The sequence below is a fragment of the Motacilla alba genome, chromosome 6 (genome assembly GCF_015832195.1).
Source record: "Motacilla alba alba isolate MOTALB_02 chromosome 6, Motacilla_alba_V1.0_pri, whole genome shotgun sequence".
Classification (NCBI taxonomy): Eukaryota; Metazoa; Chordata; class Aves; order Passeriformes; family Motacillidae; genus Motacilla; species Motacilla alba.
Genome location: NC_052021.1, coordinates 19556932 through 19581159, shown reverse-complemented (window position 1 = coordinate 19581159; position 24228 = coordinate 19556932). Strand labels below are relative to the sequence as shown.

Genomic DNA, 24228 nt, shown 5'->3' with positions numbered 1-24228 from the left:
TAACACTCAGAAGATACAAGTAGTTGTATTAGAAAAGTTCTTAAATGCATTTTTCCTTTTATTCTTCTGTTTTTAATTTAATAAAACATTGTTAAAATCTAAGGTGATTTCTAAAGACTTCTAGACTCAGTATGTTAGGTAATCCCCTTCAGGAATAGAAACCAAATATCCCTAATTCTTAAAACAGCAATTGGCAGGTATTACTCCACACATTTTGCAGACTGAAGTGATCTCCCCAAGGCCACAGACAACAACAGGGTCAGAATCAGGTTTACAGCTCAGAAGATCTGGATCCCAGTCATTCAGGACACCACATATTTGATAAGCAGGTTCATTCTGGCATGTTAAGACAGTAATCCTGAAGGCACGAGGCAGCTCACCTACAGCTAGCTTTATAAATACCTCTGTGGTGTACTGTATTCTGTTCTGTAATGCAGTTACATACCATAAAGGTTGTAGACTACAAAACTATAATCCACACACAAACAAAAAATTCACTGTCACAGATGGCTTTCTGTATAGAGCTGTACTTTTCACAAAATCCCAAAAATGCACTGAAATGCCTCAAAGGGAAGGACTAAATAAGCGTGGAAGTGGGAACACGTCACTACATTCAGGTTTATTTTTAATGGTTATAAAATGATTTGGTTCCTATAAGATGCTGTTCTGTCATCAGTAAGTACAGCACAGCTTGTTTGCTACTCACTTTGACGACATTATCTCCCGACTGCCCGTTGTTGCGCAAACAGTCGAGGCAGATGGCAATCTGTGGGTCACTCCTGTGATAGTCTTTATCTTCTTCATTTTCATCACACTCCTCATCTACTTTGGGTTTATCAGCTTTTGGACTTTCATCTGTAAAATATGAAGATCAGATTATTTAAGAATAAAGTAATTAAGAATCGTATATTTAAGGAAATAAGGCATTTTTATGAGCCATACTTTTTCTTCACATTAACTTCACACAGTTTTAATTCAATGTATTCTTAAACTGACCAACTTAAAGATGTCTGGAAACAAATTTTTACTATTGAAATTTTAATGCAATATGCAAACAACAGATTTCTATGGAAGAGAAAATAATTAGTTGATGGACTATATTGGGTATGGCTGTCTACTTCTGATATGTTCAATAATTAAAACCTTGCAACTGTGCATGCATCACAATCACTCAGACATGTAATACTGTATAGTGTGGCAGTTCAGTGACAAAAATAATGTTTTAAAATAAACAATAGAATGACTAATCCAAACACTTATATATCAAAGTAACACAGCTAATCAATTCATATTAACTGTTACAATAATCCAGTGAAGAAAGTTCCTGTAATGTAATCATGAGATAAACTAAACCTTAGACTTCATCCACTTTTGACCAGATCTAAATAGGTCACTGTAAGAACTCCAGGTGTTTCTCTCCAGAAGGATTTTACAACTAAATAGCCATAGATTTACTTACTCCCTTTTAAAAAGGAAAAAATAATACAAGAAAAGAGGAAAAGTCTGTGTATTTTTAGCAGAGCTTATACAGACTACATAATCACATACAACATGTCATCCCCCTTCACTCTGCTGTTAAGATGTTCTATTGGTTCCTGGTTAAAATTCTAACTCTTTGGAAAAGTACCATCTTGTATAGTTTAGAAAGGTTTAGCAAAGTTGAGCACTCAAATGCTAAGAATAGCAAGTACATCTAGATAAAGCTGCATTGTATGTAAATAATAACCAGAAAATGGAGTACGTTTTAGAACACAGATTAAGAATACAGATTTAGAATACAGTATACAATATTCTTATTGTATACATTTGGGGTTTTTTCTGTATCCCCAACTTACTTATTTTGATTTAAAACAAAGGTTGCTCTCTATTGGAATAAAACATTAGCACAATTAAATTGAATAATCTGCTTTCATGTTTTCTATAAACCTTTCAGATGAAGTTCTGCTGCTTTTCTACACTTACCAGATTCTAAAGGAATTTAGAAGAGTTCAGATGAGAAAATGGAATGCAAAGTTTAATAAACACCAAGCCATGACCAAGTTTCTTGACACAGTAATTAGTTGCCTTTGCTCAGTTTACATATTCAAGATGAGTTTTAAGCTATATTCATTACTTTTCTCTCTCAGAATTTTTAAGTATTCACTAATTATGCAATATTTATCCCCAAGTCCCTATTAGCTATTGAGACATTTAGTTGAATGTGAATGTGTATCATACATATATTTTGTTCCTATCATCCTCCATGAGCAGAATTTACAGTATCAAACCACAGATTTTTTTATTTTTTTTTTTTTCCTGAAAGTCCAGGGAGCAAACTCTATCAATCAAGCAGGTGCAGTCCACCTGTCACAAGCATTTGTTCACTTCAGGCTGGAGAGTACCAATGACTATTTTTTCTCTGTACCATAGTATTTAATCATTCATCAATTCTTTTTGGTAACCACTCTCCTACAGGAGTCACCAATGGCTGAGATATGCTTTATTCTTTGGGGTTTTTGCCTTCTGATATGTGAAACTTTTAAGTCCTGGGAATTTTTAACAGCTCTTAGATGCTTAGGTTAGGAACTGTGCTGCAACCTGTGGCACAGGATATAACTGACAGATTCTTAAACTACAGTGACAATCTGATTGCAGGGCATGGTATTGACGACTGAAACAGTCTCTTCTCAATGAAATTATCCACAGCAAATGATTTCTTCCCAGGCAAGATTGTAAAATGTTTTTAGTAGCAGAAAATAGCTTAAGTGCTCATAATTTGTATCAATGAGTTGTCAGGACTATCAAATACTTCGCAGAGACAAAGTTCCATAGCCCCAGGCTACAGTCTCTAACGGAGTTGGATACATCTGTGGCTAGTCAGAATTCTAATTTGAGAGTTAGAGCCTTCCTCTCATTCACAAAAAAAAACCAATCCAAGCTCTCGCTACATTTACTAACTCATCTCCATTGGGTTTATCATTAAATTAGGAGAGGAAGGTAAGAACCAGAAGAGTAAATTGGTCAAAAGCAAGTCAAATTCTATAAATTTACAAATTACCTGTTGATTCTTTCTATGCATGTAGCAGAAGACCATTTTCTAAACAGTCAAGAAATGTCTCTATCTCACAAAAATATTTTCTAAGTTTTTTTAAAACTGAACAGGTATAAACTACATGGTATACTGTAGCAAACTAATATAATTTCATCTAAACTGTTCTGCACTTCATAATTTATTTATATAATAGAGAAAAATAACACTGTCCCTCACAATGGACGCCAAATGCAAATCAACAAAACGTGTAAGAAAGAAAATTAAATGTTACAAAGTTGAAAAGAAGACATTATAAAGAAATGAATGCAGAAGAATATTATAAGATGTTTACTTGACAGTTACCCTTTACTGAAAATAGCTATTTTTTAACTTAGCAGTCTTTCAAAAGCTCAAATCAAATCAAAGCAAATAGGCTATGGCATTAAAAACTTCATATCAAATTAAAGGGGCATAAAACCAGCTGGATTTAGTCCTCGCTTAGCACCTCAGTACTGAGTTTCAAAGTTCATGGGTCAACTACCAAATTGAAACAAAACAAAACCCAAAAACAAACCAAAAAACCCTACCAAAAAGAAAGAAAGAAACAAAAAAGCATTGTGGGATCTATAGAAAACAATTATTTAGCACGTGTGGAAAACTGTTTTACTGCTTGTCATAACTAATTCTTGACAACCTCCTACTTAACAGATGGTGAAATTTGGTAACAGAAAGTAATTTGTAAAAACTCTGTAAAAATTCTGTCTTGCTCTATTAAGAAAATTAAGAATTCAGCTGGACAATCGTGAGAGTGTTGCAAGTGAGAGCCGAGGTTAATGCAAATAAAAATAATGGCAAAACAGCTAGAGTTTGTTAACCAACTGGTTGATAGATAAGCAGTAGTATGTGAAGGCCCATACATCTGCATGCATTCACTACAAGTTTCTGTAGTATCTTTGAATTCAGGAAGAACAAAATGTACTTGTGTCAGTGAAGAAACCGGTCTTAATAAGCAGTGTTATTTAACACACAGAGGAGAGAGGGAAAAAATCATCACCTTGTCCATTTTCTTGAGGTTTGTTTTTCTTCCAAAATTCAATCTCTCGCTGCAGTTCCTCTAGTTAACATCAAAGAACAGTAATGTGAATTTTTAAATCAATACCAGGTATATAATTAGAAAGAGCCATATTCTTCCCACCAACCCAAACAGTTCCCAAAACCAGAGAAACTTACGTTCGCGAAGTCCAGGCACCAACTTAAATATAATTTCCTCTAAGGTGTTATCCAGCCTTTCAGAGGGAAAAAATACATTTCATATTAAATGGATACTAGCATTTTAAGTATTTTTAGTATTTAAATAACAAAAGCTTTTGAATTATGAGTTTCATTTTCTGGTAAGTAATGAATCCTGTCAAAGCCAACTGATTTTAGTTTGAGAGACAACATGCATTAAAGCTTATCTCAACCATCTCCTAAATGGATTTATTATAGAAATAACAAAGGAATTACTTTTTTTAACGTATAAAGATAAGAATGAAGCAAAAGATAAAAACATTTTACTCTAAAATTTTTATTTCTGAATTTGTATTACATGCAAACAGTAGTGTTACTAGAAGGAACAGACTGGTAAAGTAGTATCCAATTTTAAGGTCCAGCTCATGAGTAGTAAGCATGAAAATGATAAACTCCATTATCATACTAAGTGTTGAAGTGCTTTGGTAATAAGCCTGTTACAAAAAATGGAACAGACTCTTCCCTACTTACCACACCACAGGCAAAGCAGTCTTGGCAGGATAGAGATGACCACAGTGCATCCATGCTGCTCTGACTTTACAGTTCTCAGTACCCAGCACAGTTAATTTGAACTATTTAAATCTGCCATGTGTTGTACACCAGAAGAGAGCACACAGCACAGGCATGTCCTTTGATATTAGTGCCAAAACTAGTTATTACAGTCCCTTCCAGTGTACACACTGCAGTTACTCCTGTTGCTGAAGCTAAAATACTTTTCTTTACTTTTCTCTGAATTTAACCAACTCTTCTATCCATTTAGTTTATCATCTGCTTTCTAGATCTACTTCCTCTCCTGGTCTCATCCTTCAGTTTCCTCTGGCTTTCATTCTGTTTCCTTTTCCTTCCCCTCCTTTGCCCTCTATGTTCTCTCTTGTCAACAGAAACTCCCATTGCCCACAGCCTAAACAAAAACTCATGACAAAATAAAACACTAAATAATGCAGAGAAATTAAGTATCTTGACATTCAATCAGAATCTGGCATATTTTAAATTGCCTTATTTTTTCATCTCAATAACAATATATTTCTTTATATATATATGCAAATACAAGTGTGCACATAGTATTAATAATACACTATAGGCCTGTTAAAAAAACAGCTGTTCTGTCATTTGTTCACCAACAGTTGCAAAGTAGGAGTAAGAATGAATATTTTCATTGTTGAGGAATGCCTACAATCCAAACAAATTGATAACAATTATCTTAAAATAAATACATGAGTATTCAAGGCTCTCCTTACAGAATTTGTACTTGTGGTTTACAATTCGACCCATTACCCAACCATCAACTTGTGAGAGTAGATCCCTGTGGTATCCATCAGTAGATTCAGTTATACTATAGAAATATTCATGTTTCAGTTACAACCACAATCCATTTTTAATTGCTTCTTCTTAAGGAGACAAAAAAACCAAAAATTCAGCAAGTGAAACGTACCTCCCCATAAAACAAAGCAGCACAGAGAGCACTTTCTCACAGATAAGGACATTAAAATTGTAGGATGTCTGAGTGCTTGATTTCTGATAGATGACAATGTAGGTCTACTTTCCCAGGTGGTGTATCTTGCAGCCTCCTCAGTCAGTATCTGAGGGAACTACATGGTGCTGCTTTCTGTGAGGTACCACAGAACTTGGGAACGTGCCTTAGAAATGGAATTCATTTCACACTGTAAGAAAGCTCCAACCTTCATAATTTACTCATTAAAATAAGGACTTCAAAAGAGAACACCACTACCTTAATTAAAAATCCCTCTGTTCTTGCGGATGGTATAATACATGCTGGTTTTCTTTCATTTATTTTTGAAAATTCCCATTTAGCACTTTCTAATTTACTTTCAATGGCCCAAAACAAAAGTCACTGGTAATGCTAAAATAGAAAAAAATCCAGTATTTGCAAATTTACAATGCTAGAAGCAAGAAGTAGCTTCCCACTCCTGTCAATGACTTATTTTTTTTCCAAAAACTAAACAAAAAAACCATCTTTCTCTACAGAGGATAAATAGCAATCAATACTCTGACAAGGAGAAAGAAAAAAAGTCCAATCTGATCTTTAAATGCAGGGAAACACAATTATTACAAGATTCTCAATTTCAGATGCATCTTTCAGTGTTCCCATAATTCACACACGTAACCAGTCTGACATAAAGATTTGTATTTTTGTGTCTCACATCAAACTCATTCCAAAATGAAACTACTTCAAAAAGGTGGTCTCAGTCATTTACTGTGATACTTCCTGTTAGTGCTGAAAAAAGAACATTGATATTTCAGAGACACCTCTTTCCATTTCCACATCTTCTAACCATCTTCCAAATCTCCAAACCAGAACATATAGAAAGAACCAAGCATTTCTGCCAGCTTAGTGCAGCTCCTTTTTTCACCTCTTCTATAATACTGAATGAGTTACAAGATCAACACTCTCTGATAATTATCAGCAAATGTGAACCAAACTAAGACTATTGCTCAGGAAAACTTGCATGCAACTATGCCAGAAGGAGAAAAAGAAGTCTGCCTTCATGGCATTATCAACACAGATCCTATTGAATACTGATGATGCAGAATTCTGCTAAATCAGTAAAGGGAATCTTAAAATTTAACACGCTTCCTACATTTTCATTTTAGAGCTCAATGTTGAATTTCAGACTTAGTCTTGTAGTTACAAGAGACCCTAAGTGCTGCCAACTAAGAGATACATGTGAAAAGCTCACATAGTAATGAAGTCACTCAGAACTGAGTTTAGAAGTCGTTTATAAAGCTTATCTGAGAGATCTTAGTTAAAAACTCCTAAGTGGTGTTGAACACAATTTCTCAGAAAATGACTGCATTCTTTAGCAATGATGGGGCTGATCTCCATGGTCAGAGTGTAACTCTTGTATTAAGTTATGCAGGCAACATCCAGGAAAGATAATTCCACTGTATGGCTCGCGTGCACTTCTGATTATTAGTTTAGCAGATGTTTAAAGTTGGTTCATAAAATACAACCAGGAAACTACTAACTATATGCAGTTTCTTGGCATAGAGACCAAATGACTCTAAAAGGAATTTCAGTAAATAATTGCAGAGAAAATAGCTCTTCCCACATTTCTGGCTTTTCACTCTCAACTTTCCTCACCCATCTATAATTTCCTGCTCAAAGGACAATATTTGTTTACTAAATATCTACCATATATTCCAGAAAATGCATTTTTCATCTCCTATGAAGTGGTCCTATCAGAGTAAAAGAAATATTTCTACATGCTTTTGTTTTCAGCTTATTATTAGCCTACAGCATATTCTGTTATGACTCACACAGCACCTCAGAAACTGACAGGAAATCAGAAAAATAATCTACATGAACCTGCTCCCTGCTCAGCCCCACCCTTTCAAAAATATTCAGATGACAAAGACTTAGTCCATAACACCCTTTACAGTTGCTGAATTCAATCTCTCTCAGTTATGCTCTTGGTACATAACTGGGAATGGTTGTGCACACATGCATCAGTCAAAAATCAAAGCAATGTATGACAAATTGTAACAAAACCAATGACATCAGAAAATTATACCAAGCCTAGTAAATTCCAGATGTAAATTTATATTTTTACATTACTGTAAGAATAAGTCCTTCTGAGTTCATAACAGCATTACAAAACAATAATACTGGGGGATGGGGTGGAGGTAGTGTTGGGAGTGAGGGCACGGAGAGCCTTTATCACTCCAGGAAAACATGAAGTTCTACCACTTGTGATGACATTTCCATTTTTTTTTTATCTTATTGGATGTCTATCATCTTTGTTTCAACATAATATCACTAAAAGTGAATCCAGAATTTTATGAAAAATAATTGCTTTTAAAAAGGCGTGTTAATACAATATTTTTTAAAAATCTCAAAAAGGGTATTTTTAATGGACAAACTTCTTTTCATGAGTGTCTTTTCATTAATCTAACAACAGATTTCAATTCAGATTGGTGGACTTATGCCCTGAAAAACATTGCTTTTAACATGATTCATTTTTTATATGTTGCTCTAAAAAGGAAAAGTTGCCATGAGGTTTGAAATGCCCAAAGTAATTTGAAAAAACAACTCTCTAGAATTTAATTTCATGTAAAGAATAAAAGGTTCATTTACTTGTTTAATAGAGATACAATTTTTTTTAAACTTGTACAATAGAAGCACTATTTTAAACTTGTACAACAGAAGCACTATTTCTGTGTCTTTCCCTTATGCTTCCTCTTTTTACTATATCTGAAAAAAATCAATTAGAATGCAGTGGGAGTTGAGAAAATGAAAACCTATGTGGCTCAGAACAGTTAATATATGCATTATACAAATAACCAAAACAATTATTACCCTTCTAGGATGAAAACATTAAGATTTTTTTTCTTGTTGTTGTTCTTGCATTTCAGCAAATGCTGTGAAATAGATCCTTACCTTAACATTTCTAGTGGATTGGTCTCATGCACTTGGTTTCCACACCTGGGACAGTCATTGCTGTCTTCAAAGTGTTGAACAATACAAGTCTTACAAACTAAGATAGAGAAGGAAAAAATAAAAAAGAAAAAACCCACTTAGGCAAAATTTAAATAATATTGCTTGACTATGACCTAATGATACCTGCTAGCTACCTCATACATCAGAAATAAAAGAGTTTTGTCTTAAAGTAAATAATTACAATGTATCTTATCCCTTTCTTGTTCCTCAAAACCATAGTTAGTTCTGCTCCACTGGGACGCCAAGGTCAGCAGCACAGGTTGGACAAGCACTTTAAATTATGAGATATTTTTGCTACTTAGAATTCTCCCAACATCATTACACACGAAGCCCACAGCCTGCATCACCTTAAAGAACAGGTTCTCAGGTGTCTGCTGGAGACCTTCAGCCAGCAGAGCCCATCATCACCTCAACTGATCTGAAATAACTTACATCAGTTCAATGGCGTTGCTTGCAGCTGAAAATACTGGTTTAAATACTTATTGTAGGAGAAAAGGTGACAGAAATTGTACACAGGTTCAAAGTGTTTCCTTTTTGACACAGTGCTTTCCAAAGCAATGACAGAATGTACACTCAACATTTAATATTTGAGCCTTATAATGACAAATCAGGATCAGGACCATGGCAAGTATCAATAAACCCAAACCAACAACAATGTGAATTTAAAAACCAATCAACTGAAAGTAAACTAAACAAGGTGCTACACTACTGTTGCTTCCAAATGATCAATTACAGACTGTAGATTTTAATGTCATTAATTATGGAAGCCAAGCAGAGGAGAACAAATATGCCTGCTGTTATTACTGCACAACAGTGTTCTGGATGGAGATAAACTCTACTCTCTTCTTATTATTAATTCACCTCCACTGAAATAAGAACTGCAAATTCATCAGTAAATGGACTGAAAAAATAAATGGACTGCTGTGACTGCAATATGCTTTCTGCTGAAACACTGTAATTTATTTCAGTTACTTAAAGAAGTATGAACATCTCTAAGCAAGTTGGCAAATCCTAATTATAAGATAACTCTAGGAATCTTCAACTTCCTTTAACAAACAAAGCCTGCATTTGTCTTTGCCTTAGAATGCTCAGAAGGGTTATATCAAATCAGCTGATGCTGACAATGCATATACAATAAACCTCCATGCAGGTGTTTCTTCCAACTGCTTTAAATCACTAACTTAAAAATATTAACTTTACAGCCCAAGCTTCTCAAGGAATTGTAAAATAACTCTTCTGTCAGTTAAGCTTTTCAGCTGCAGCACCTGATAGCTCCTAATCCTGGTACCTATACTGTGCTGAATTCACTGCTTCTGTTAGGAGAAGGTGCATGGGTTAGTGCTGGGTGAGGACAATACTGATGAACCACCAAGTCATCAGTCACCAGCTGTCTCAGAAATGCCACTAGTTGGAAACCTCAGTTTAAAGAGTGTGAGGGGAAAAGGGCTGAGGAGCAAGTATGATGATGAAATTGTGAAATCTAACAGATGTAAGTTACTGTCATATGGAAATTCAGCTAAAAGTCACTGAGGTAAGTAACAGAAAAGTTTGGCTTACTCTAGACCTCTTCTAACTTGACTTCATAGAAACTGAGCTTAAATGTAACTCTTTTTCAATGGAGTGTCATCTGCTAACTCCTATAACAAAGGAAGGAGTTAGTCTATGTTTTTGGTAAGCCTTCTGTTTGGTATAACAGCAGTGTCTCTATGGAGTCTTTCCAGACTGACACCAAGTTAAAACGATAAAGAATAAACAAAGTGGAAAAATTTGTAAAAATGTAATTACAACTGTTCAATATTAATTTCAGAATTGATAAGCTCAACCCCTAACCTTCTCTTGTTTGTAAAATGTCCAGGCTGGATGAGGCTCTGAGCAACCTGAACTAGTGGAGGGTGTCCCTGCCCATAGGAGGAGAGTCACAACTAACTAAGGGGTCTGTTCCAGCCCAAACCATTCTATGAATTTTTTTGCAACAGAGACTCAGAGAATTAGCACAAAAATTCTTCAAAAGAAGGGGCTTTGTATCAATACTAGAGTGATTTGGTTTCTTTTCTGTAAGCAACAGAATTAGCCTCCTTCTGAAAGAATTTCCCTCCATTTTAGAAAAAGTTTTTTAAATTCTTATGAGAAGTTGATTCCCTTCACTTGCTCTCAGTATTTCTGCTCCACTCAAGTCAGAGTTCTTGAAGTCTGTGATGAGATGACACTGTTCTTACTGCATTGAGCTGTCTTGTAAAGATATTTTACATTTGGGCTTCCTAGGTTTTTTGTTTGTTTTCCAAACTAAAGACAAATAGGGCCTATCTGAGCTATAGCTTTCATTTACATCCAGAAGAAATCTGAAATTATTACTATTCAGAAGAACTCCATGCCATGGGATCAATAACTGATACACTTATTTAAGTCAGATAATTGACTCCATAAAATCTCCCAAACACTAAACACTGCTAAACATAAAGCATGCTAATATCCACAATAATGTAATTGGAAGAAATATTTGTAATACAAACCAATCTATGGAATGGAACTGAATTCCTTACTATGAATATATTTTTGTGCTCTCTTTATACCTTTTGTTTTTCCGAGGAGACAACACTGTTGGAAGGCATGCATGGTCCAAGAAAGGACCTAATGATTAATGAAGAGCTTCATTTCCAGTGTAGGAAAGGTCTTTGAGTAGAACAGAGAAAACATCACAAGGAACCAAGAACCTTATTCCAGTCCTATATGGATGTTTCTCTAAGCCAATAAAAACACAGATCTGGATCATGTGTTTGTACAGCCAGCTCAATACCATAAAAACCCCCTTGAAACTGTAAATCAATACTGAAATAATTTAAACCAACTTTTGCTTTTCTCATGTAGAGCTACGGTGCTATGAGGATTTGCTGACCAAAACTAAATGTGATCTACCAACAGGAATATAAGGGTAAAAAATACATATAAATTCTAGCATGCAAGAATAATGAACCGATACATGATACTCCTAGAGGAATCATCAACCAAATATTTTCCTATATGACAGGTACAATCATCCTCTGTTACTCTCAATGTAAATCACTGAACATTTTTCAAAGCCTAATCTCTCTGCAGTTTCAGAAAATGGGATGAATTCTACATAATGAGTGAAAAAGGTAGGCAAAAAGGGAATCCTTAAACACAATCAAATGACAAATATCATTAATTCACCACCTTAGGGGAAAAAACCAAACTCCAAACCACAACCCTTTAATGTTTCTAGTACAAATTAACAAAATAACATGGTTTCATTTGCTTTACTGTAGGTCATGCTAGGGCAGCAAACAGGCAAAAGAAAACTGCTTAACCTAAATTTTTAGGTGTATGCAGAATTTTAAGGGATATGCTACACAATGCCAGTGAAATGAGAACTTGAATTTCATAGTAATACAATGACATTTCAGATGAGACACAATAAAAGTTAAACTCATGTCAGATGACTTTCTATGGCTGATGAAAGTAATTGTGTGACATATGCTAATTGGCTGGCTGCATAACAATGCTGTTTTCCAATACAGAGATATCTGGTTCACACATTCTTTCAGATCCTCGTAATCAGATGAAAAACATAGATACAAGTGCCAGGACTGTGCTATATGTCACAAACAGAAAAAGTACATCTCCTCTGAATATCTACATACATATGTATCCATCCAGGTTACTGTTTACATGTTGATTAATTAGGTACCGAAATAAAACTGCATATTGCATTTTTAAAATAAAGTATTCTACAAGATGAAGTTTAATTAGTTAATTGTAGTACAAATTGTTTGTCAGAACTCATCCTTTGAATTCTTCCAAGGATTTCCTCTCTCAAAGTTAATCACTCTGATTCAGAGAGCAAAGGAAGGGCACAGCACATGCACAGCTAGTGGAACATCAAACCCATCTAGTGAAACATCAAACCCATCTCACTGACGACACAGAGGTGCAACAAGGCATTTGGTATGTTTACTGAAGTATTTAATTATCTACCTTAAGCCTGCTTTAAAAGCACTTACTTTTAGGGAAAGTGCTTAAAAACAGGACAGAAAACTTCATTTAATCACTCTTTTCAGAAACTATACAAGTGGGACTACTCCTCTCTTAATTACTACTACCAGACACAGTCACATTAGATTTTCTTTTGTTAAAAGGGAGAGAGAATTTCAGTATGTGATAACCAAGGAGACTTTTTGTGTGGAAAACTATTTAAAAATAACATTTAGGCCCTGCTACATGCCATTGACTAAAGTTTCTGCAGGAGAAGGAATCTGAAGGCAGCTCAGTTTGCTTGTCTGAGGGTGAGAAATTTTGCTGCAGTGAAGTTTTTTTGGGATCTTGTGTTGACAGCATAGGTTTTTAGCAAAATCTGAAAACCACTCTAGTTGAAAGATAATTTGATATTGAAAATAATTTCTCTGGTAAATTTACTGCAGGGAAGGAAAAAGTTCCTAGAGTGCCTTGGTTGGCAATTTCTTAACACAAATATTGGAGAGACCAACTAGGAGTAATGCACCTTTTGATCTCCTGTTCATAAACAGGGAAAAGTTGGTGATGAATACAGCCACAGAGAGGAACTTGCCTTGAGATGAGTTGAGGATCTTGAGAAAGGATGCACACTTCAACAGCACAGTTAGGACTCTGGACTTCAGGAGATGGGACTTCTGCTTGTTTAAGCAACTGCTCATCAGATTTCCCAAGGAGACTATCATTGGAAAGAGACTTAAGAAAGCTGGCTGAACTACAGAGTCCACTGTACAGGGAATAATGTCAGAAGAACTGCTTAGTGCACATGGTTCCTAATTAATATGCACAAGTAGATCATATTAGAAGTGGAAACAAGAACAGGAAACAAAAGGATATAAAATCACTACTCTGGCACTCAGAGACAAAAGTAGGAAAGCCAAGGCCCAGCCATAGCTAAAACTGATGAGAGACATGAGGGAATTGTGTAAGCATGCTAGTAGCTGGAGGAAGCTTAGACAAAATATTCCTGTTAATGAATGAGGCAAACAACTTAGGAATAGTTTATTACAGAAAGGTTTGAAGTCCTCGGTATCTTTTTGCTTTGGTCTTCACAGGCAGTGCTTGATCCTCCCTGCATACTAGTTTGATTTGGGAAGGAGAGGGATGATCAACAGTGAAGGGAGCAGCAGGTTAAAGCTTACTGAGAAACACAGGATGTACTTAAATCTACAGACCAGGTAGGATTCACTAAGATGAAGGCTTATCACCATAACCAGGGTGACTGATGAAAAAGAAAAGAGTGGTGTGTTATGGCCACCTGTAATAAAGAAGGGAAGGATGGCCCAGGGGAGTACAGCTAAACAACCTCCTCTAGCTCACTGGGAAGATGGCAGATTACTTCATGTCCCTTGGAGTCAATTTCCAGCTATGTGAGGGACAAAAATGTAATCAGGAAGTGGCAACAGCAATTTGCCAAAAGCAAATCATGCTATAGGCTGGCAGGTGATGAAATAATAGCTTGTACCACTTGAACAGCAGTTACAGGAGTGACAGAGCCCCTCTTCTGGGGTGTGGCAAATAGTATCACAAGGAGCAATCGTCACATGTTGACATTTGGCAGGACATTCAGAAAAACTAGATAAAGACTGTAGCACTGGAAATGGTTATTAAGAGAAGATGCTTAGAAACTCCATGCTTAGAAATTCAAATGTCAACTACACAGAGACATGGCTTGACCTGGTAGAGTGCTGGCAACTAACCTGCCTCCTGCATGAAGTTAGCCTAGACGGCCTCCAGATGTTTGTTGATGCTTTCAACCAACATTTCTACAATTGTGTAAACAGTCTGTTATTTTTTAAGATACTAAGGAATGTTCTTGAGGAAAGTTTATTTTGCAAATTTTGTAAGTGCACACTGTACTAAACAATGGAGTGACTCAGGAGACAGATGATGGGACATGCCCTTTAGCTCACATCCAGCCTGCTTCCATCAGTAGTTCTTAAACATCCTTGACAACTGTGTAACAGACTAGGAAAAAAAAGGTTTCAGTCCATAAGACCAAACTGTTCTGTCGAAAGTAGCAAAAAAGTAATGAAGTACTGAATTTGCAGAATAAGTAGTTTTGCACTAACATAACCATTTCCTTTCCAACAGAGATAGGAAAGTTTGCACTTCTGGTACCCAAGTTGCACTTAGGTATTATTCACCCAGTGAACAGTGGAGTTTTCTGTCCAACATTTTCAAAAGCCCCAGCAGAAACATCTCTTTTTGAAAAAGCACTCATTTCTCAGAGCAGGACTTAATATTTTCCAGAAATACATAATATGCAAATCAACTGCTAATTCCCTGCTGTGGTTACTACTGATCACATTAGTTCCCCTATGATCACTGGAGAACATCTATGTCAATACATGCTTTTCATCTTGTCCAAAGTAATGCATTGTACTCCCAGTATCTAATGAATTTACGCTGCTCCTTCAACCATTAATACCTGCAGATTTTGATCATTTGTACAACATTGTTTTCAGTTATGGCAATTGGTAAGTACAAGACAAATACCAAAGGACAGTTAAAATCATTGTATTCTGTGGTATCTATTTGGTCAATACTGAAGAATCATACCTGTATGGTATGATACCCGTATTTAAAAAAAAAAATTAAAAATATTAAATATTTTCTACAAGTTAACTTAGCAGAGTACCTTCCTGAATTCTTCCATCACCTTTTCCTTTGCAGACATAAGATTTGCATATCACCACTGTTTTCAAGTTTTAAATTTTCCTTTCCATCACTGTAATCCTTGTATTTTGGTAACTGAAACTAGACTTTGCTTTAAAGAAACACCACCTTCTTTCCTGCATTTCTACTTAAGGACCCAAATGTGTGGGTAGTTTTTTGGTGAGAAGACCTGTGAGAAGACCTGGTTTTTGGTGAGAAGACCTGTGTAACTATATGGCAGCTCAATAAAGTTCATGTGCTCTGACCTGGGAACTAGGCACTGACAGAGCTGGCTCAGTGAAGGGCTCACAAACTATAAAAGAACAAAAGAAGCAGATGTTGCTGAGAAGAAAATGCTCCTTCTGCCATTATTGTTTTGTAATAGGACCAAAAGTAAATAAAAAATAAATTATATAAACAAAAACATACCACAATAAAAGCATTTTTTAAAAAATCTGATTTCTGATGTAACTATTTTCCCCTAACCCCAACCTTTTAAAAGTTGTCAATGTTCACTAAACTTCAACCATAAAAAATAGCTAATACTGGAATTTTTACAGTTTCTTTAAAGGGGAAGAGTATTTAATAATGTATTTACCTGTCTCTAATAAATTTACCTCTGTTAAGTACCTCAGTTTTTTCCTGATTCTTTGTCACTACTTTCCCCCGGCATCCAATAAAGGATGAAGATCTTCCTTAGCGCTCCTTTTCTTGATAATGTATTTATATAAACATTTTTAATTGTCTATTGTGGCAGTAGCCAGATAGGGTTCTGGTTGGGCTTTGGCCCTTCTAATTTTCTCTCTTCATAACTTCATGGTGTCCGTGCAGTCCTTCTGGGTTGACTGCTCCTTCTTCCAAACTCAGAAACTCTACTTTTCTTACTAAGATCCAGAGAAGGCTTTCTGTACAGCCAGGCTGGTCACCTTCCCTGCTAGCTCATCCTTCTGCACATGGGGACAATCTGCTCCTGGTGCCTTTAGGATTTCCTTCTTAAAGCACATACAGCCTTCCTGGACTCTTCTGCCCTTCAGGACTGCCTCCCAAGGGACTCCATCAACCAGGCTACAAAATCTGCCCTTCAGAAGTTCAAAGAAGTGGTTCTGCTAGATGCCCTCTTTACTTTTCTGAGAATTGAAAACTATCTTTTTGTGATTGCTGTGCCCAAAGACGTCCTCCAACTTTCACATCATCCACCAGTCCCTCTCTGTTCACAAACAGCAGATCCAGCAGGGCCTCCCTCACCAACTATGTCAAGAAGTTATCCTCCACCCACTCCAGGAACCTCCTAGACTGTCTTCTCTCTGCTATTTCCAGTAGGCATCTGTTAAACTGAAGTATTCCTCTAGAACAAGTGCTAGTGACTGTGAGGCTTCCCTCAGCTGCTTCTCAAATGTTTCATCTTCCTCTTCATTCTGGTTAGGTGATTCATAACAGACTCCCACCATGGTACCTGCCTTGTTGGCCATTCCTCCAGTTCTTACCCACGGACACTCAACTCTATCATCACAATCACAGAATTCTAGACACTCAAAACACTCCCTAACACACCATGCTACCTCCCCAGGTCGCCTTCCTTGCCTAGCCCTTCTGGAGTGTTTTATAGCCATCCACTGCATCCCTCCAGTTGTGTGAGTTATCCTGCCATGTTTCTGTGATGGCCACTGTGCTGCAATTTTCCTGCTGCACAGTGGCTTCCATTGTTTTAATTCTCTGTGTGTCTCATACAGTAGGGATGCAACACCAAATTGTAAAAATTAACAGTGAAGACATTAACAACTGCAAGAACAACACTGCACAGCAACTACAGGAAATGCCGAGACAAGACTTTTAACTGATATTTATTAAAGGTTTAAAAATGGGAAAGCTACCAAAAGACATACAATTCCCCTTACTCTTCTTTTAGAAGACTGCAAACGCTATTTGGAAATAACGTCAAATTCTAAAGGAGGTCCACCTCTAAAGGAGGTGAAACTACTGGCTATTCAGAAACAAATGTAAAATAAGCAAGCATGTAAATAAGCTTGTGAAAGTAAGATGGTAGAGGTTGACAGGATTGTTCATACATTTAATATAATTCATACATGACAATGTATGATGATGTAGTGGGAGCAGAAGACAACCTAAACAACTTTTCCTGAGACAGTTTCATTGAAAGAGATCTATTCCCTAAGTAAATATTTTGCCACCTTCAAGTATTTCTCTGCATTGTGCCACGGAACACATTAGAGAGATGTGGGCCGCTACTGACCAAAGTAGTGTATACATCACACATACTGCCAAGAGATACATTAGTTTAAGTTTCAAGCGTGGTTATATCATCAGAAGAGCACACCTGAGCTATTGATCTCACCTGTGATCAGACAGTGATATAAGTTAGGTGTTAGAGTCAGCACAATCTCCACTAGCCTAGGGCAAACAACAGGGCCCAGCAGAGCTGATGTACCCTCACAGAATGGGTCAGCTTGGAAGGGAGCCCAGTGGGTCATCTGGTCCAACCTCTCTGCTCAAGCAGGGTCATCCCAGAGCACATGGCACAGAATTGCATCCAGATTGCTCTTGAATATCTCCAATGAGGGAGCCTCCACACCCTCTCCGTTCCAGTGCTTGGCCACCCATACAGTAAAGAAATTCTTCCTCATGTTCAGGTGGAACTTTCTGTGCATCACTTTCTGCGCATCACTTTCTGCGCATCACTTTCTGCCCATTGCCTCTTGTTCTATTGTTGGCACTACCAAGCAGAGCCTGGCTCCATCAACCCTAGACATTTACACACCTTAATGAGGCCCGCTCTCAGCCACCTCTTCCTGAATCTGAACAGGCCCAGCTCCCTCAGCCTTTCCTTGTAAGAGAGATACTCCAGATCCTTGATCAACTTACTACTCTCTGCTGGACCTGCTCCAGGAGCTCCACATCTCTCTTGTACTGTGGAGCACAGAACTGCACACAGTTCAAGATAACCCAGACTGCAGACCAGCGTTTAGGAAACTTCAGAAGAGACTGGATTAATTAAAAATATTTAATGTAAAAATTCAGTAAACAAAAACAAGCAGAGTGGTTATATTAGACACACTAACGCTTAAAAAAAAAGAAAAGAACTTATGTAGGAGGGACTATTTGGAAAAGTATCACTTACAGGTATGGAGGCACTCTGTTACTGTAGTTGGCTTGATGAGATAGCCTTTACAGATATAGCAGGTGATATGAGGATTGAAATCTTTCACCAAGTGCTTCCTCTGAGTAGCCATTCGTGGAGCAGGAAATGCTGGCAGAGTGCTTGGGGCCAGAGAAGCAAGTCTGAGAGGCGTCGATGTCCACGGTTCACAAGCGCTGTGTCGCTGCTCTGTGCAACTGGACTTCTCCGGGCATTTGATCTTAATTCCGCAGGTCTCACTGAGACATGGCTCATAACTCCTGCTCCTGTGCCGGGCGAGTCATTTTCCTACCTGTAACACACGTGGAAAAAGAGAGCTACGACAACCTGGCCGGACAGCGGCGATGCCCCGTAGGACCAATGTCGCCATGAACTTGGCAGCGGCACGGGGCGGTAATTTACATAACAGCGGCCGCCGCGCCGCCAGCCGGGCTCCGAGGCCGCGCCCCGCCCCGCCGGGCTCCGGCCGCCGGCGGGACGGGCCGGGGCCCGCGGTGACAGGTGCAGGGGCCGCGGCCGCCCGCCGGCACGGCCCGCCCGGCACGGCCCGCCCCGCCCCGCCGGGCCGGGCCCGCAGGCCGCGCCGGGCCCGCGGGGAGCAGCCCCCCCGCCGCCCCGACCCGCGGGACCGCGGCCGGAGAGGGCGGCGGCCGCCCGGCTCTGCCCCCGCTCGCCCGACTCCCGTCCCTCCCCTCCCGCACCTGCGGCGCCTCCCGCCCCCGCCGCGGCCCCGGCCGTACCTGGCGCAGCCCCGCGGCCTCGGGCGGGCGCCCGGCGAAAGAGAAAGGGAAACGCCGTGCGCCTCCCCCGCTCGGAGCGCTCCCTCCTCCCCGCCGGGCTGCCGCGGCCGGTCCCGGGGCGGGCGGGACGGGCGCGCAGGCGCTGCTCCCGGCCGAGCCCCGCTGCGCCACAGCCCGCAGCGCCGCTCGGGGCGGCGGCGGCCGGGGCACCGCGGGCTGCCCGCGCACGGCGGCCGGACGGCAGCGGGCGGCGGCGCTGCCGGCACCAGGTGAGCGCAGCGGCGGCGCCCGGCCCGCGCCTTCGGCTCGGCACACACCCGCTGGGGCACCGGCGCCCCTTCTTTAAAATAACTTCAGCTTCTGCCCGTGGAAGGGTGGAAGCTAAAGCCGTTTCTCCAGCCCGCAAACGCTAAACACTGCACTAAGTTAGCCCGAATCCCGTGAAAATACGTGTGCTTTCCTCGAACCGGGACCAACTAGCCAGCGGCTTAGCACGAGTAAAAGCTGTCTCCGTGTTTCAGTGCATCTGCTTTTGCCCCCCCTAGTCACAGAAATCCATCATATTACCAGGTAATTACCCATAAAACTGATGCTGCCTTAATTTTCTATTTGTACTGTTTCTAGAAAATTTCTTTTATACTGCATTTAACAATAATGACAGAAACATAAGGAGACATTTCCTGTATCAGCTGCAATGCCACCACGTTACCCGCAACTGTTTTAGGTCTTTGCTCTTCTGTTCTGCATTTTGAAATAAATTATCATTTTGCCGTGGCCCTCCAGTGCACTCTTCCCTTTCATCCTTGTGTAAGTGCTGCAACAGCTGAAGGCTTTAATAACTTTGGCCTGTTTCTGCCATCCCGTCCTACTGCTATAATATTTACCAGGCAATAGATCTCCATTAACATCAATTCAATGGCTAGTCTGAATCAGGTGCATCAAAAACTGTTACAATTAAAGTTACAGTGCAATGATGAATGCATGATAAACCAGACAGAGCAATTCAACAGAATCTGAATGTTTTTTCCTAAAATGTTCATCTTGTATGAGGTTATTTCTCCACAACATAGAAAATGTTTATATAGCTAAAAATCTTTTGAAGCAGCATAGAATCATAGAGTATCCTGAGCTGGAAGGAACCCACAAGGATCATTGAAGTCCAGATCCTGTTCCTTCATAGGAACATCCCTGAGTCCCACCATGTGCCAGAAAGCATTGTCTAACTGCTTCTTCAACTCTGTCAGGCTTGGTGCTGTGACCACTTCCCTGGGGACCCTGTTGCAGTGCCCAACCACTCTCTTGGTGAAGAACCTTTTCCTAATATCTGTCCTAAACCTCCCCTGACGGATTGAGGCCATTTCCTCGGGTGCCATCACTGGTCACCACAGAGAAGAGATCAGTGTCTGTGCCCCTGCTTCCCCTCATGAGGAAGCTGCAGACTCTGTGAAGTCTCCCCCAGGCAGAACAAGCCAAGTGACCTGAGCCACCTTCTCCTCACAAGGCTTCCCCGCTAGGCCCCCCACCATCTTCACAGCCCTCCTTGGGCACTCGCTAACAGCTTTTGATCTTTCTTACACTGAGGTGGCCCAAAGCGCCCCAGCGCTCAAGGTGAGGCTGCAGCAGTGCAGAGGAGAAGGGGTCAGCTGCCTGCCCAGACTGGCAGGTGATGCTGTGCCTGATGCACCCCAGGATTCAGTATAGCTTAATGGAGTTGTGTTTTGATGGTTTAAACCTTCTGCTGTAACTGTTATTTGCAGTTTTATACCACAAAACACACTGACGAGTCACAGGCTAAAGAACACTAAGCAGAGAAAGAGACAACAAAAACGATATACAGATCATGGGAATATTTTCATTAGTCATATTCAGTTGGTTTAGTAAAATTTTACTTATTTCAGAATGTGCATAACAGTGGCCCTGATCAGATGTAGTTTGATAGCATTATTAAACTTATATACATGCATTTAAAACATGCAACTGCTGATGACCTCCTGGCTGTTTCCAAACCACTGCATCTGGTAAGACTTTTTTTAAAACTAAACTGTATTCTAAGTGAGATTTCATAGCATAGTTTATCAAGTGTCCCATTTGAAAAAATAAAGAACCCAACTTTTTCTAAATGAATTAATCAGCTAGGCTCATGTTTATGTGGTAATGGATGCACAGTATTCCACTCAAGCACATTAAAAACTCAATTATGTCATTCATTATACTGTGCAGGCCATGCAGTAATGCTCACACAGCAGCTGGGATACTTGCAAACATACACAACTGGTATTGATCCCCATAAGTCATGCTGAAGTCCCTCTTTTAAGGACAAGCACTCCCATGCCAGGTAAGTGATAGTGTACATGACAAATTCTTGCCTCATCTCTCCACAGTGCAGGAGCTCAGTCCTGCTGGTACCAAGTTGATGCTGACTGAAGGTGATGAAAGCTGAGGCTTTCAGCACCTTTCCAGACCACAACATAAAGAGCAAGTGAGAAGCAGCACAGAAGAAGCTCTCATTTCATTATCAGAGGAAAGTAGATCCTTAAATACTTACGCTTTATATCATCAGGAAGCAAATTATGTTAATAAATGCCTATAAATTAACTATAAATTCAAAGACAGTTAACTCCTAGCATTGCATGCAACAGGTTTATTTAAACATACAGGTCCATATACATGATGTGAGCATTCTGATCTACTTTAGCAGTTCAAAGGTAACAAGAATAGTGTTTGAATCAAACAAGACATTCATTTCATATTAAAGAAACAGAATTAAGAAATGAACTGAGCTCATCAGAGTAAATAGGTGTCATTTATTAGTGACAGGAAACATGGTGTCCTGGTTCTCTTGAAAATATTTCCCCAGCTCATCTGGGTTCTGAATTTGTTCACAGGGAAAGTCCCAGGCTATTGGGTCAGAAAATTCCTTCAGGGCCTGGCCCATTTTCTCCCATTCCCCACACCACTCAGGATTTTCCATGCCCGGGTCAGGTGCCTCCTCAACCCCTCTGGACATCTCAGCCCTCACTCTAGACAAGCTGCAGACTGTATAGAGGAAGCTTACCAGATAAAATACCAGGAAAGTGGTCTCTTTAACATTCAGGGGAAACTAAATATTCTCAAAAGGTGACATAACAGATTTAAAGGAGAAGAAGGAGAGGAAGGGCTGGGAAACCTTATCCCCTACTCCTCCTCTAACAAACTGGGTGCAGTTACCAATAAATCCCCAAAACAGGCTACGGAAGCGAGGACGGATAAACAACAGACCATACACATTTTGAACAAACCCTAGTAACTTTGTTAACTCTCTATAAATCATAATCATCATACCCAGCAAAACAGCAACCCTAATCAGTGCCCTTCTTCTGTAAAAGCTACATTTTAGGGACAGTACTGGAGCTGTCTGTGGGTAAGAAAACAAGCCTAAGCCTAGGGACCAGAAAGACATCAGTGCCTCAAGCCAGAGAGACGTTATAAATTCAAGCAGCATGGCTACTGACTGCTTTATCCCAATACAGGGTAAGTAAAACCAAAATGCAATTAGAACAAATTGTTTTCTACTTCCTCAAGCCACATGTTGGGGGCCAAAATATTTGTCCTGGTTTGAGACAAATTTGGGAGGAAATGCCCAAAAGGTATCTCCTCTGAAAAGGCAGATTCCAGCAGCCCTTCCCCCAACCAGTTTGGGAGAAGATCTCCTTGAAGAAAATGGAAAAAAAAGCTGTTTATTTAACAAGCAAAGTATTCACAAGCCTTGAAAAATGAATAATATTGAACAATAAAACCTCTCGCTGTTCTGGAGAGATGGCAAATTCAGAGAGTCCTTCTGTGGTTCAGAGGGTCCTCTGTGGGTGTAGCTTGGCTCTTGCTCAGTCTCTCCAGGGCTCAGGCATAGTGTCCAGGCTGCAGTGCCACTTGGGGAGGGGGGTGGGGGGTGGGGCGAGCAATTGCCCTGGTGTTCCAGACCAGAGGAAAGCAGAGCAGTTCCAGAAAAGAAACACTGTCCCAGGAAAAACTTTCTTGACTCAGCTCACAGACGAGAAACTAGCTTAAAAAGCAAAGGAAAGCTGCCCTTCCTCTATCCGTGCTGCAGACAACACACCAAGAGAAAGGAATCTGGGGAGAAAGTGAAGCTTCTGCAGACAAAACCGCATGCCACTGCTTCTCCCTCCCTCTGCTCTTGAATCTAGTCTTAAGGCACAGAACTCAACACCCAGCATCAGCAGATGGTGGGGGATACAATACAGTATCATAAAGTCACCCTAGGACACATGGTATGACAGAGCTGGTGACTATAGCCCTCAAATGAGTGATGAAAATACAGCTGCTCTCATTTTTCTGTGTTTCTTCAACTTTTGACTTTCTCATCAACTGACTTTCACTCAGCAGTCCTCAGTGTTCTCTAACACAGTGCTTACTTTTTTAAAAAGCCAAGTACTTTTTCACATATATGAGCTTTCCTAGCACATAGAAATAAATGCTGCTTTCTAAGCATTACCATCCTTGAGGAGTAGTTCCTTGAAATCCCTAAAAAACTACTGTATCACCCTGATGTGAAACAGAGTAATTACTTACATTTAATATCAATAGAATGTATCTTTTGAAAGGAACAGCCAGGACACACAAGAACTTGTGAACTCCAAGCATTTCATTAAAGCAGTTCTACTACTTTTTGAAATATACCACTGCTCATTGTGGGCTCCCAAGTAAATTTCAGAGACAAAATAAACATTGATCAATAAAGCCAAATTCTCAGCAAAATTTGAAATGAGTGAACAATTCTAACTTTGCAAGATCCACATTGGTACAATGTTACATCCTTATCAAGCTACTCTGGAGTCCAGTTCTAGGCAAGTCTCCAGCTACCCTCCAGTTATTCTAAGAGTTACTTGTATTTTGT

The 24228-nt window shown here is 39.4% G+C and overlaps 1 protein-coding gene across 5 annotated transcripts in view; it reads right to left on the bottom strand.

Annotated features, from left to right (window-relative positions):
- The window catches only part of PCGF5 (polycomb group ring finger 5), a 66495-nt gene that overhangs the window by 15427 nt on the left and 26840 nt on the right, over positions 1–24228 (bottom strand). For 3 of the 5 annotated variants that reach the window (XM_038139977.1, XM_038139978.1, XM_038139979.1), the window contains 5 exons: positions 18580–18889; positions 8700–8796; positions 4241–4296; positions 4065–4124; positions 707–855 (listed from right to left, as the gene is read on the bottom strand). In XM_038139977.1, the coding sequence (XP_037995905.1) occupies positions 707–855; positions 4065–4124; positions 4241–4296; positions 8700–8796; positions 18580–18691 (474 nt within the window). In that variant the 5' untranslated portion in view covers positions 18692–18889. Of the gene's footprint in view, positions 1–706; positions 856–4064; positions 4125–4240; positions 4297–8699; positions 8797–18579; positions 18890–19337; positions 19567–24228 lie in introns of those variants that run through there. The other 2 variants (XM_038139976.1, XM_038139980.1) reach the window with 2 other exon arrangements.